The 14,282-nt window shown below is 39.4% G+C and overlaps 1 protein-coding gene across 2 annotated transcripts in view; it reads right to left on the reverse strand.

Annotated features, from left to right (window-relative positions):
• Positions 1-9,072, reverse strand: part of hoga1 (4-hydroxy-2-oxoglutarate aldolase 1) — a 62,518-nt gene extending 53,446 nt beyond the window's left edge. The window contains exons 1-5 of one of the 2 annotated variants that reach the window (XM_085458167.1): positions 9,030-9,072; positions 8,530-8,807; positions 6,163-6,291; positions 4,666-4,793; positions 3,547-3,681 (exon numbers count right to left, since the gene is read on the reverse strand). In XM_085458167.1, the coding sequence (XP_085314293.1) occupies positions 3,547-3,681; positions 4,666-4,793; positions 6,163-6,291; positions 8,530-8,743 (606 nt within the window). In that variant the 5' untranslated portion in view covers positions 8,744-8,807; positions 9,030-9,072. The other variant, XM_085458168.1, reaches the window with a different exon arrangement.
• Positions 9,073-14,282: the final 5,210 nt, after the last annotated feature.

Raw genomic sequence — 14,282 nt, forward strand, 5'->3', positions numbered from 1 at the left:
TTGTGCAATATCTCTGAAATTCTGTCTATCCTGTCTCAGAGTGACACTGAAAAACTAGTTCATGCATTTATTACTTCTCAATCCTCATGTGAATGCAGTGTTAAAATCCTGCTTTTTCCAACTGAGGCAACTGTCAAAGGTCAAGTCTCTTCTAGCCAAACTCAACCTTGAAACATTAATACATGAGTTTATAGCTTCTCGTCTCGATTACTATCATGCACCTTTCATCGTAATCAGCTAGTGCAAAAAACATCACTGCTAATTTTTTTATCTGGCACAAGCAAGTGAGAGCACATCACTCCAATTTTAGCGTCCCTTCACTAGATTCCAATTTGTTTATGAATTCATTTTAAAATCCTTTTATTTGTCTTTAAGTCTCTTAATGGTTGTGCCCCATTAGATCAGTCCGAGCTGGAGCACCTTTACGTCCCGCCTCGTTCTCTCAGGTCAGCAGACCAGATGCTTTTGCTTATTCCAAAGACGGAACGTAAACTCAGAGATGACAGGGTTTTTGCAGTTGTGGCTCCAAAGTTGTGGCTCCAAAATTGTGGAATGATTTTCCACTGCATGCTCCTTCGCTCACCGTTTTTGAAATCTCATTTAAATACACACTTTTACTCCCTGGCCTTCGACCCAGTGTGAGATGTCTATGTTACATTTATGTACTCGTTTCTTGTTTAACTTCAACAGCTCTTTTGTTTTTCTACATCTTTTACCTTCTGTCATGTGTTTGTCTTTTATATTTTGTGTTATTGTACAGCACATTGGTCAGCCCTGTTATTGTTTTAAAAGTGCCTTATAAATAAAGTGCTATGGTATGGTACTGAACTGTACCCTGAACCACTCTGTAGTTATCCTGCTATAGGCTCAGACTGCTGGGATTATGCCCTGAGCACCTCTCCTCCCCTCTCCTCTATTTACTCCCCATGTGTAAATGTACCACTACTGCATGCCATCAACTTATATGTACTTTCTCCTCTAGTTTGCACCATTTGCAGAGTTAATTGTTTTTGTGAAGTGGTGCTATAGAAATAAAAGGGATCTAACTGAACAAGTTCTGTTATATTTCAAAGCAAAATATTGTATATTTCACTCAGCTACATGATGTATGTGTTTTGCTGTGATGAGTGCATTCCTGTTAATCTTGTTTATACCCAGGAGGACAGTGTCACACACACACACACACACACACACACACACACACACACACACACACACACACACACACACACACACACACACACACACACACACACACACAATAAACATTCTTGCCAACGGTTTCACAGTCATCTTCTAATCTGCAGGTGGTCACTACATCAAATGATACACAGCAATGTGGGAAGAGAAGACTGCAGGGAAATAAAGCTGTAATAAAAAGATGGAGTGGTAAAAAGGGGTTTGGATACTTCTTCTTCTCTTGGCTGAGTGTCAATGAATTGAAATAGCATAATTTTGATTTTCTATAAAAAAAAATGCAATGAGGTTCCTTTAAGCTGGTCGCTTTAGTTACCATTTAGTTTGCAGGTTAAAATTGTTGATGTGAAACATACCATAAAGTCAGTATGATGCATTGGCATGGCTCATATTAGCCATCTGCCAAGCTAGTATCAGCTAATATCAGTATAAATCTTTTAAATGCCTCATGCATTTAAATTGAAAAACTAAAGAACAGACATGAGAAACACACTTTCAGAGATGCCGATACTGCATATTTTGCCCACAAGAGGGCACTCTGCAACATTCTTGTTAGCTAGACACGTGTTTGAAAACATAACAAACATAACAGTCAGCTGAGGTTAGCAGAATCAACCAAAGCATTAAATAACTAAACCTAAAATTTCTTATACATTTGTTTAACTTTTATGTGTCTGAAAGAAAAAGGAGTACTGGACATTATATCAGAATATGAGATTTTTAAATAGGCAAATGTCAGGCAGTGATGTTAGAAATGCTTTATCAGTCAGGCTCTAATCAACCCTGGTTTTCATTCACAGATTTGTGATATACACACTTCACACCTGTTAGTTTATGCAGTTTCAGCCATTGTTCATTTTCAAGGAACAACCAAGAGACCTCTGTGTATTTCACTTTATATCAAACAAATTTGTCAGATGTAGCTTCTGAAAACTGACTTATGACACTTACTGTGGCTTTTTAGACATATATACTTTTTATTTAATAATTTATTTATAGCAGCATCTCATCTTGGATGTTGACTTGACCTTTTTCAGTGCAGCTACGCCGTAAATGTTGCAATTTACTTGCAGGCGTCTTATGCAATGATAAAGTTAGATTGCACACAACTTAACGTTTAGGTGGGTAAAAATGTTTCAGCCAGACATTGTCCTGCATACGTTTTAAGGTAGGTAATGACAGAATTATATACGGGCAATTTTAGACCCATCAGAGATGATTGTGCAGCGACTCAAATTTCCATTATAAATCCCTCCACATCAGTCAAGTGGACACACCTTTGGGGGGGGGGGGGTTGGGAGAAACTGTCCCCTCCCTGTAAACCCTGGTCAAATTCTCTTTGAACACAAAATACAGAGGTTTAATGAGCTGAAACAATCTGTGCCAAATAACAAGAGCTGGCTCATGCATGCTCAGCAAATGTGTTTGTCTCTCAAGTTCTAAAAAATCTTTCTCCAACTTGTCTGCTTCCCTGAATCTGACCCATCACCCCTTGTTTTCTGTGTTTGTCCTCATCACGCCTACAACTGAGCAGGGCTGCTCTGTACTTGAACTACACCCACACTCCAGTCTCCCAGCGAGTGGACAAACATGTTATTTCCCAAATCAGAAATCCATTTGCAACTTCTTGCAAACACTTCCCACACAGACAAAACGGTATTAAGAGCTCGACAAGAGCAAACTGTCCTTTTTTTTCCCAGACGCGTAACCCTGCAATCAACCCTGCGGGATAAAACTACACACGCTTTAGTTTTAGGTTCTTCAGGAGTCTCCACTCTTTTCTCTTCTCTTTGCAGCAGTTAGATTACTGAAAAACAACAGGAACACCGTGCGCTGTCTGATTGCATAGTTGCACAAAATGCAAACTTTTTTCCACTTTGTTTGATTTTTCTGTCCAGATAAAATGCAGAGGATGGAAAAGAAAAACAAAAGTCAGATTAGTGCTGGTGAGGTCACTGGGGTTTAGGTGGTGTGGCTTACATCCTTTTCGACTGGAAATCACGACACTAGTTCTTGAAAGAAGCTTTTCTCCTCGCCAGTTTCACTCACTTTCCTGGCCAGGTAAAACGTGGCCTGGCTAAATCAATTTTATTCCCGACTTTTCAGAGTCTCATCTCATGAGATGTTGTCTGGTTCCGTCAGTTTATTATCAAGTATAATCTTGTAAAAGGAATTCAAATCAAATTACATGGAGATCTGTGGCTCTGCTAGATCAAGCAGCGTTGGAGTGGCTGCTTGACATACGCAGAGATACTGTTTCACTTGCATTGCGCTGATCGATTTCTTCATGACTCACAGACTACATTGAGAGAAAAAAAGAAGAAAAGCTTAAGTTTAAGTGTTTCTTACATCTCCCCCACTGTCTTTAACACCTAGGATGTTTGGGTGCTGAGAAAGCTCCACCACAGCGTCCAGTGGCAGCTCCAGCCCCGTGTTTGCCGGCACGCTGTAGAGAACCACCGGCACCGGGCTGCTGTCCGCCAGCTGCAATAGAGAAAAAACAGAGGTGAGACCTCAAATAAAACACCTGTTGAAGGTTCCCAAACTTTCCCTGTCTTTTCTTCATTTACAGTGACTCGGATCAGGCTCAGACTATAAGAAGACAAATCCTGGTGGCCTGGCTGGCTGACATTCAACTATGTGCAACTATTAAAACTGCGATGGGCAAATAATGATCGCGAATCGTGGAAGCAACAGTGAGCAGGTACTGCAGTCAGAACTGCAGACCACCACACATAATCAATTAAACATTGTCTAGAGTGCAGTGTTGATACAGCTTCTGCCATGTTTGCATGCATGGAAAGATTCCTGAAAATGAAAACAGCTGGCTCTAATTATTCTGTGATAATCAGCACAGGTCCGATCACAAGTCTGAGGGTGAAAAACAAAGACACTTTATTCCTTGTTATCAAACTCCGGTTGGACTAGCAGCAAAATGAAAGAACACTCACACTAAAACTTCCTCCCACGTGGTGCTCATTTAATCTTCTTCTTTCATTATCTTCTAAAAACACTTTTTGTACTCGTAAATCTAACTGACGTCGAGCTCAGCAAAACGTAGATAATATATATATATAATGCAATATTTAAACCCAAAGGGCCGTACTGCTTTGTTGTAATAAACAGACATGCTTTACTTGAGAAGTGGAGAAATATTATTCTAATAGATTTTTTTAAACACAGAAGCTCCTCATAGAGAATTCTTAGAGTAACTCTGAAATCTGCATAATTTTCAGAATTAATAAGCACACACATTTATATAGTTGTTTTGACACACATGATCACATGGAAATATAATGAATTTTTGTTTTTGTATTCATCTCTGTTGCATCTTTTACCCTCCTCTGAGAGTGCTGCGGCACCTCGCTTTGGGAAGCACTGATTGTTCATCCTTTTTTTTTTAAAACACCAAATCAAGGCCTAACCCCAAATTTGCGTGGCACTCTGTTTTCGTGTGTTTGCGCTGACCTTTGTGAAGTGATGGATCAGTGCCCGGCTGTCCATCTTCCCCTTGTAGAAGCAGGGTGTTACCACAAGCACAGCGTCGGCTCCGGCTGCTGCCATCTTCTGCGTGAGCTGGATCGTGGCTCTGGTGGCTGAACAGGAAAAGGAGGAAAGGAAACAACTTCAACACAGACTTTCACTTTTGACTAATTTAATCAAGCAGAATCGCTAGATTCATGAACCTCCTCTGTGCTCTGCAATAGTTACATTTACATTATATTACCCCACCCCTCAGTCCACAGAATAATTGTCTGGCACGAAACTGGTCCATGACACAAAAAGCTCGGGGAGCACTGGAATAACCCGTTTTGTCTTTGCTTGCAGTATTTTATAGAAGCTTGACTGGGACAGTTCACGTAGTAAATGTGCCTGCAGAGTGTAACTGTAACATCTGATGTAAACACTGATTAGCCACAGCTGACAAACCACCTGCCAAATATCGTTTAGTTTACCCCTCTTGGCACCAAACCAGTGAAGGTATGAACGTGAGATCTCTGAGGATGTCCTGAGGCACTTGGATCCTGCGCATGCTTTGGGTCCTGTGGGTTGCAGGGTTCCTTGAGTCACTCCTGAGCAAACTGTCCCAGCCCATCGTACAGTAACCCCAGCTTTAATGTTGTTATGTTTGTATGTTACATTGTTTAATGTTGTGGCTGATCATATGTGAAGTAAGTGATGGAAAAAAGAAACCAGGAAGTTTTTACACAAGGAACGTAGGAAGGCTATGGAAGTAGAAGTTAATGCAGACTCTCGTCTCTCTGAGTGTTTATTATACGTTACAGAATGAACAGCCTATCAAACTCTTACAGACTCCATTTGACTCCAATTATCAGTCCATCAAGACCGGTGACACTGCTGCCTCTATAATAAGCTTCGAATCGCAGTCATTAAAATCCAGAATGGAAAACATAATGAGTCAATTTAAACTTTTAGCACTCGTCGTACAAAACTCTGTATTATTCACAAAATATTTCACTTGTACCGTTTCTTCTCCCTGAACGTGCGCAGATCAGAATGAAATTACACTCGATTAACAAAAAAAAATTTCTACATGTTTTTTTTATCATTTTGTGCCTTTCACAAAGAGCGTTTTCTGCAAAAATAATTAACTCTATTCACTTAGAAGAGGTCAGAGTTTAACTAGTTTAACAATTTTTTTAATGTTTTCCATTATAAATGCTACAATTTTCCATTTCAGTGGTCGCGATGCATTTGAGGGGCTTTGTTCACTGTATAAGCAAAGTTTGGAGAAGATAACCACACAGTGCGATCATTCTCTGTAATGAGCTTCAGTTCAGTGTCACTAATTGTTTTCTAAAAATGAAACTTCTTTTAACTGAATTGTGAATTATTTTAACAAAACATGAAGCTGGCTAATTATTGTGTTTACTTAATATTGTTTATCACTGAACCCTCCACTGTAAAGTTAAAGCCTGAGCTCAAAGAAGCTGAGAGACTTACATTCACAGCCTGATCCGGCTATCAGCAGCCTTCCCGCCGGCAGTGATTGTTTGACCGTCCTCACCACCTCCACCCGCTCCTCCACCGTCAGATAAGGATACTCACCATTGGAGCCCTGAACCACCAGGCCTGTAACAAGAAAACACATGATTTTTTATACTTGAGGTGTTTTTTGGGGGAAGGGGTTAGCTCTGTAAAGAAGCTTATATGATCTCAAAATGTATCAGCCATTTCTAGATGACCCACAGCTCCCTAAAAAACCCTAAAAATGTCAGACTTTTAACTGTGTTTGTCAGACTTTACACCCTTCTCATTTACAAAGACATTTGAAATCCTGCATACTTCAACAAAGTAAAAAAATAAACTGTTGTTAATATTCCTTTAAATAACAGAAAAGTTCCTCTTTTCTCCTAAGTTCACTAATCCACACAGAACTGTGTCTATAAAACAGTTTCAGAATTATGTTCCCTGATGTAAAACTGGGACAATTTTGAGTACCTCGTCATCTCCAAACATATTATTATAAAAACACTTCGGGAATGTTGAGAAATGTCTGGGACAACACTGAAAATGAATACTCGACCCCGTGATCTCTGGGGCCTCATTAAAAACATTCTGTCATGGAAGTCACTGCACGGGCCCAGGAACACTTCCAGAAATCACGCGTGCACAGTTTGCTGTTCCATCCACAAATGGAGATTAAAGCTCAATCATGCAAAGAAGAACCCACATGTGAGCATGATCCAGAAACACAGCCGTATTCTCTCTGAGTCAGAGCTAATTTAAAAAGGACTGAGGCAAGGTTAAAACAACAAAGTATTCGGTGGTCACACGAATCAAAATTCTTTTTGGAAAATACGGATGCCACATCCTCTGCACTAAAGAAGAGCGGGACCATGAGGCTTATTATCTGTGCTCAGTTCAAAAGCCTGAATCTCTGAAGGTTTGGGAATGCATCAGCGCTTATGGAATTCACAGCTTGCACTTCTGAAAAGACGCCATCCCTGCTGAAAGGCATGTACAGGTTTTAGAGCAACACATGCTCCCATCCACATGAAGAAGGCCTTGCATATTTCAGCAATACAATGCTAAACAGCATACTGCAGCACCACAGCACGGCTGGGTGCTGACGTGCCCTGCCTGCAGTCCACACTTTCCACCGATTGAAAACATTTGGCATGAAATGAAAAATATGACAAAGAAGACCCCAGATTGTGGTTCTGCCAGAATCTTCTATCAGCCAAGAATGTGACAACATTCACCTGCAAAATTTGAGCAGCTGCTCTCCTCAGCTGGCCGACATCTACAGACGGTAGTTAAAAGCAGAGTGGATGCTACGCAGCGGTAAACAGGGCCACGTGCCCACTTTTTTTTAGATGTGTTGCAGCCATCAAATTCAAGATGAGTTCATATTTTTCTTAAACTGGTATATTTTCTCAGTTTAAACACTTTGTTTTCTGTGTTGTATGTGAATAAAATATACGTTTATTTATTTTATTAAGAAAATCATCCAGCTATTATTTACATTTTACAAACTAATCCAACTTTTTTCTGGAATTGGGGTTGTATCCTCTCTTTCCTCTGTGCCAACATTAGAGCGAGCAGCCTCTTGTCTTATTGCCCAAGTAATAACTGACATGTAGGGCAGATAGAGAAGCTCTCGGCTTCTGTCTGTCAGACATAATATCAGTATTATATTATATATTATATTATATAAAAAACATAATATCAGTATTATATTATATATTATATATTATAATATATAATATTATATAAAAAACATAATATCAGTATTATATAATATATTATATTATATTATATAAAAACATAATATCAGTATTATATATATAATATTATATAAAAAACATAATATCAGTATTATGTGTAGGTTTGCTATTTGCCAATTTCATTATAATTAATTATCATTTAATTATTGATAAAATAAATGTTCTGGTCAATGAAGAATAATCATGTAGAACGATCATTTAGTGAACAACAGTAACATGTTGTGGAAGCAGAAGTGCAAATATTTCCTGCTGTGGACGGAAAGTAAAACTCAGGAGCAGGTAACGAGCACCAGGGGGCGACAAATCCAAATCAGGCCCTTTACGTTTTTGCCTCAGTGCTGAACTTTGTCCTGTGTGTCTCGTCCCTAAGCAAATACAGACATTATCCATGGATGTCAGACTGCGGCGCATGCAGCAGTGCAAACAGTATGCAGCTGGTGTTTTACGCTCCAAGCTCAACTATGGCTTCATAATGTTCTGAGCTGTGTAAATAAAATCGACCTTATGCGCATCAATGACCTCTTTGTTATTCACACAACTGTTTTTGATAACTTTGACTTTTGCGTGCCTCGGGCCTGACCTTTAAATGGGATCTTGGCGTATTTCTGCAGGTTTTCCTCCAGTTTCTGATAGTCTACATCCTCCTTGGCGGTGAACGGGGTGGCAATAGGCGGATAAATCCCGCTGAGGTCCAGCCTGGCAGCTGTTGTGTGGCTCTGGGTTCGTTTCCATGCTCTGTGGTGAGCTACCCTGCACAGGTAGTTCAGACTTCTCCAAGCCCGGACGCACTGCATTTGTAATTCGGACACAGAGTGACTGGGGTGCTCGCTGGCGGTGTGCTGGGACTCTGTGCAGCTGCTGCAACCGAGAACAGTTAATCACTAACCTGCTTCTTCAAATATTGACCACAAATAAGTAATTTCTAAATCCCCAATCTCAACCCTAAACACCTCTATCTCACAACAGTGGGACACCTAAATTGCGTAAAACGGTTTTGTGATAATTTTACAACAACGTCCACATGACTGAAACCATTAACTACTTTAGAATCAGTTTTAAAAGAACGGTAACACGATTTACATGGACTCTCGCGGAAGTTCAATACACAGCCACTGATCCACAGCTCAGCCCAGGATCAATAAGGGATCATCAACCACAAGCAAGTTTTGAAATAAACGCAAAAGGGTAATTACGACCGATCATGTTGTGGCCAAGAAAATAAATAAACAAATAAAATAAAGTAAATTAAAAAAAGAAAAGAAAAAAATAATAGTCTTTTAAACTTTTATTTCAATATTTCTTGTGGAAGGCTGACAGTTGTGGCCTGTGTAATCCCTTTAGTATGATGCATAAGAGGGGAAACATAAACATGCTTACAGAAAGATGCTTATTTGATACTTTTACCGAAACTGGGATTTAGATGTTTTTGTCAAACATTAACTGGTTAAAACTGACAATCGTTTAACCCTTGTGTGGTGTTCGTATTTTTGTTACTCAGCCAGTGTTCATGGGTCTGGTGGACCCGCTAGAGTTTTGGCTTTCCAAATTAACACTATCAAACAATTTTATGTTAAATTACTCAACAGATGTTTACTTCATCCCAATTACAAGCCATATGAACAGCAAACATGATTAATTTTTTTCCCTTTACCTTTGTTAGATCACATTTATGAATGAATGTGCTTCTCGTTTTTTTTTTTTTATAAAATGTTATAAAAAAATAAATCAGTTATAATCAAGTGGAGTGAGTGGAAAGACACAACACATTTACACGTGAAGCAATATGTTTCACAACTAAATGGGATCAGCTGCTCATCAATGGTGACATTAGGCCCAGGGTTGTAAAACAGGGAGAGGTGGTGCACACACTTATCCCACACTGTCCTGATGGCAGCTAGCTCGTCTCTCTGCCGTCGAGCTGGTCTGTCGTCTCGGTTATCAAAAAGGAATAATCCTGGAAATTTTGTGGAAGTTTTCCAGAGACATTGATGCACGGAAAGGTTCTTGCCGGTTTCTGCATCCCACAGGGATTCTGTGGATTCCCCTTTGGACCTGAAAACTCCTGCATGGATAAGAACCTGTTACGATGAATTTGGTCCATCTCCTTCCACCTCTCTCCAAAAACACACCTTCCTTCTAGATTACTGCAATGCAGAATAATTTTCTGGATGGAATCTGGGATGAAAAGCTCAAATGAAGACTTGATGTCCTGCACATGAGTAACTGTCAGCCGTGTTGGCCCTGGCTGATCACAGTAACAGCTCTGCAGGGTGGCTCATTTCTTGGGCAAGAAGACCATTCAATGTCACCAGTTACTGACATCCATATTTCTTCACTTGCTGTCTGGTGGGCTTGTTCTGGTCCTGGAGCTGGCTGCAGATGGGGTACTCGTCTTCGTTTTGTTACTAAATGGTGCTCAACCTCATCCTCTTCTTCAAAGTCACGGTCAGACTCTGAATTTTCAGAAATGTGAAATATTCTGAAACCTCTTTGTCAACATCATCATCCGAAGCCCCTCTCTCTTCCAAAATCAATTGCATGGCCCTCGCAGCAGATAATCTTTTGCCATCTTGATCAGTTGTCATAAAGAACCACACTGGCAAAGTCTTATTTATAGTATTATGCCCCTAATTTGCAGGTGGGACAGGGTATGAGAAAATAAAATTTGGATCCCTCAAGAAAGAGGGTAAAATGTGCGGGAATGTAAGAGCAGACAGTGTTGATTGTTGAATTTTCAACAATGTTGCAACTTTGTGCGGAGCAGGAGGGGAAGAAAACACTATCAGCAGCACCAGAAAGGAGGAAGACAGAGTGTGGGAACACAGGACCTACACTTTCAACACTTTTACTAGACCTGGGTCCAGTGGACCCGAACACCTTGTATGTAATGTAAATGCGTGGGGGGAGGTACAGTATGAGGTCATTGAAAATTAGTTCGGATTTATGTTCTTCACCGAAAATAAGCCAAAGCCAATGAATTTCAGGTTGAAAAAAATAATTCATTGTTTAATTTTTCTCTTGAGAAAAACTGAAAACGGGTCTCACGGACCCGAACACCATACAAGGGTTAATAACCATAAATGAACAAAAAAAAGCACAATAGACTCAAATCCAGTTTCTCCTCTCTCCAAAATCACTGCTTGATGTATTAATTAAGCAATCATAAAAATAAGCACATCTCAACAGAGGTCATTATAGTTCACTAAAACTAAATTCAAAACTAAAACTGGAAGTGGAAAAAAACACGTTAGTTAATTACAATAAAAAAAATCATTAAAAAAACTCCTAAAAACAATTGAAAGGAAAACTAACTAAAATAAAATCAAAATACAGTTATATTTGGTTTATTTTAATTAGAACTTGCCTCAATACGCTTTGGTGGACGTGCTTATTGAGTTTCTACGAGACTCTGTGAGTCAGCTGCCTTCAGAAAGTTATTTGTTTTTATTGTAATACCTGTACTGATTTTCACAATTATTGCCACCGATGTATGTAATAAAAAAAACGAACTAAAATGAAAATGAAACACGTGAAAACATAAAGGAAAATCCACTCTGGAAACTAACTGAAACTAAACAGAATTAAAAACAAAAAGTCGAAATGAAATAATAAAGAGAAGCGGAAAATACAAAACTGTAATAAGACTGATCCTGACATTCGCTCTTCTATTGTTGAACATTTCCAGTCAGCAAACGTCACACAACAGACAAATAAAAAGTAACAAGAGGAACCATTGGGGCATTTTTATGGACTGTATATTAATCGCTATAGCAAAGCTTATATGAGATGCCACTCAAAGTGATCTGATTCAGCTGACGCAGATCCGACACGTTACTGTCTGTGCTGGTGGATGTGACGAATACCCCCAGATTCTGATAGCCTTTACACTTCTGCCACCTTGTGGAAAAAACAACTTATTACGTTCAATTTACAAAATTGACCAAATCATAACATTCTCTGCGGTTCTTTCCATTAATTACCTTTGATTTATACCAGATGGTATAAACATGCTGTCTAGATGCTCCCAGTTAACTGAAACTACAGAGTGAATCTTGGAGTGGACAAAAAAGACCCCCTTTAAAATGAAAAAGAAAAAAAAATGAAGCCAAAATGCAGACACAGTGTGAGAAAATCTGTGTCTGCCCTTACTGCTTCCATGGAAAGAAGGACAATAAGTATCAGCCAGGTGCAGAAGGTTCATTCAGCTATGTGTTAACATGATGTCTGGGAGGAAAGACATTAGCAATGATTAGACAACCAGTTGTTGCCGCCATTCAATCTCAGAAGGTCATCCAACCAATTCGAAGTCCATCATTCTAGTGAGAGAGGTTATTCAAACACTAAAAACAGGATGGGATGTGCCTGCAAACTGGCCCCAGTGTCAGACCATGCAGTGGTCAGAGAAATTACAACAACAACAAAATAGCTGCATTATTTACTCTGTATTTCTCAGTTATCATGTTTAATATTAAAGTTCATGACATTACAGGTAAAGAGACTGAATTAGTTTGGCTTGTTTGAAAGAGAGGTCTCGTCTCTCTAAATAGAAAATCACTCAGTTTAGGTTTGAACAAACCACTAGACTAGTGGAACAATGTCCTTTCGGACCACTGAGACTAAAATAGAGATTTTTCATTGTAAGGCACAAACACACAACACATCTACAGTCAAGCACAATGGAGGAAGGTTGATGATTTGGCTTGTTTTGAAGCCACAGGACGTGGGGACCTTGCAGTCACTGAGTTGACTATGAACTTGTGTCAAAGTATTCTAGAGTCATATGTGAAGCCATCTGTCCAACTGACTCAGGGTTTATGTTATGGACTGTTTTTATCAGGTGGGATTATATTCTAAGTTGGGTTATACTCTCTGAGTGGTTTATGTTTGATTTTCTTGTACTTTTGTGTTCTCGTTTGATCATTTAGTTTTCTGTTAGCTTCTTAGTCATTCTTTCATCATGTTTAGTGTGTTTCTGTTTGCCTTCAACCTCACGTGTTCTTTCATCTGTTTCCCTGTCATGTCTCTTGTTTCCTGTTTTATTTTGATAGTCATTTGTCCTGTATTCAGGGTATTCAGTTTTGCATCCTCACTGTCTTGTTATGTCTAATTAGTCCCCGCCTGTTTCCCATCCCCTGCTTGTCCTGCTTGTGTATTTAAGTCTTCAGTCTTCGTCTGTTTGTTCTTTTGTTTGTTTCTTCTTATGTTTGTGTACTTCGTTGTTAGTTTGTTTTTCCAAAAAAAGCTGCTGCTTTCAGTCAAGTTTTTGTCTTGGAGTCCTGTGTTTGGATCCAACCCCTGCCTGCCACACAGCTCAACATGACACCAAAAGCTAAGGCCCGGTCTACAACAGGACAATGATCTCAAGCACAGCAGCAAATCAACAGAACAGGCAAAAAAAGGAACGAATAAAGCTGTTGCAATGGACGAGTCAAAGTCCAAACCTCGAGGGGCCTTAATTCCCCCACAGTAATGTGACAGACTGATAAAGTCTGATTACTTTTGGTATTTTTTGTCATCCATTGTTGTTTTTATTTCCATGTAGAAACTACAATTAATAAAATAATAAGCAATAATAGCAGTGTTTCAAAATCGGCCCACGCTGAAAGCTGTTGAACCAACTTTTGTTAGCACCTTTTAGCCCGTGAGGTCTGTCATCATCACTGCTGATCATTACTCTAACGCTCACCCAAAACAAACAAACTAAAAAGGTTGTTTGTTTTGTAATAGACTAAACACTGAAACTTGGGTGTGTTGTTGTTCTTTTGCTGTGATGTTCTGTTTTGCTGTTTGATCCCATTATTTTCACTGAAAAGCACATAGTGATAGTGCAGACAATGGGCTTGTTTTAAGGCAGCAGTTTAGGGAGTAATCGTTATTATTTCAGGAATCAGGGAACTAGCTAACACAGAGTCAAGGTGCATGATATGGGCTTCTGCTTGCTCAACAGTCCTGAGTATTCTTTATATTTTTCATTTCATTACAGAAGGTTCAATATTGTCTTGCTGAAATATGTAAGGCCTCACCTGCAAATGACATCATCCGGATTGGAGAAAATCTTGCTCTACAACTTGTTTAAGTCTTTTAGCATTCATCTCCAGGTGTGTATGCTGTGAATTCCAGTCATTTCCAGACATGAATGCATTCCCATAGTATCAGAGATGGTCCCTCTCTGCTTGCAGAGTATCCATGTTTTCCAAACAAAAGGAATTTTAAATTTCAATGTGTCAGACCACAGAACAGTTTTACAATTTAGCTCAGTCTTTTTGGAATCACTGGGTTTCTGGCTTCTTGGAGCTTTGGGTGGCATTTGTGAATAGCACAACGAACTGTGTC

Source organism: Copadichromis virginalis, linkage group LG6 (assembly GCF_057382275.1).
Source record: "Copadichromis virginalis isolate Kocher_CV1m ecotype Utaka linkage group LG6, C_Virginalis_male_GT1.1, whole genome shotgun sequence".
Lineage (NCBI taxonomy): Eukaryota > Metazoa > Chordata > Actinopteri > Cichliformes > Cichlidae > Copadichromis > Copadichromis virginalis.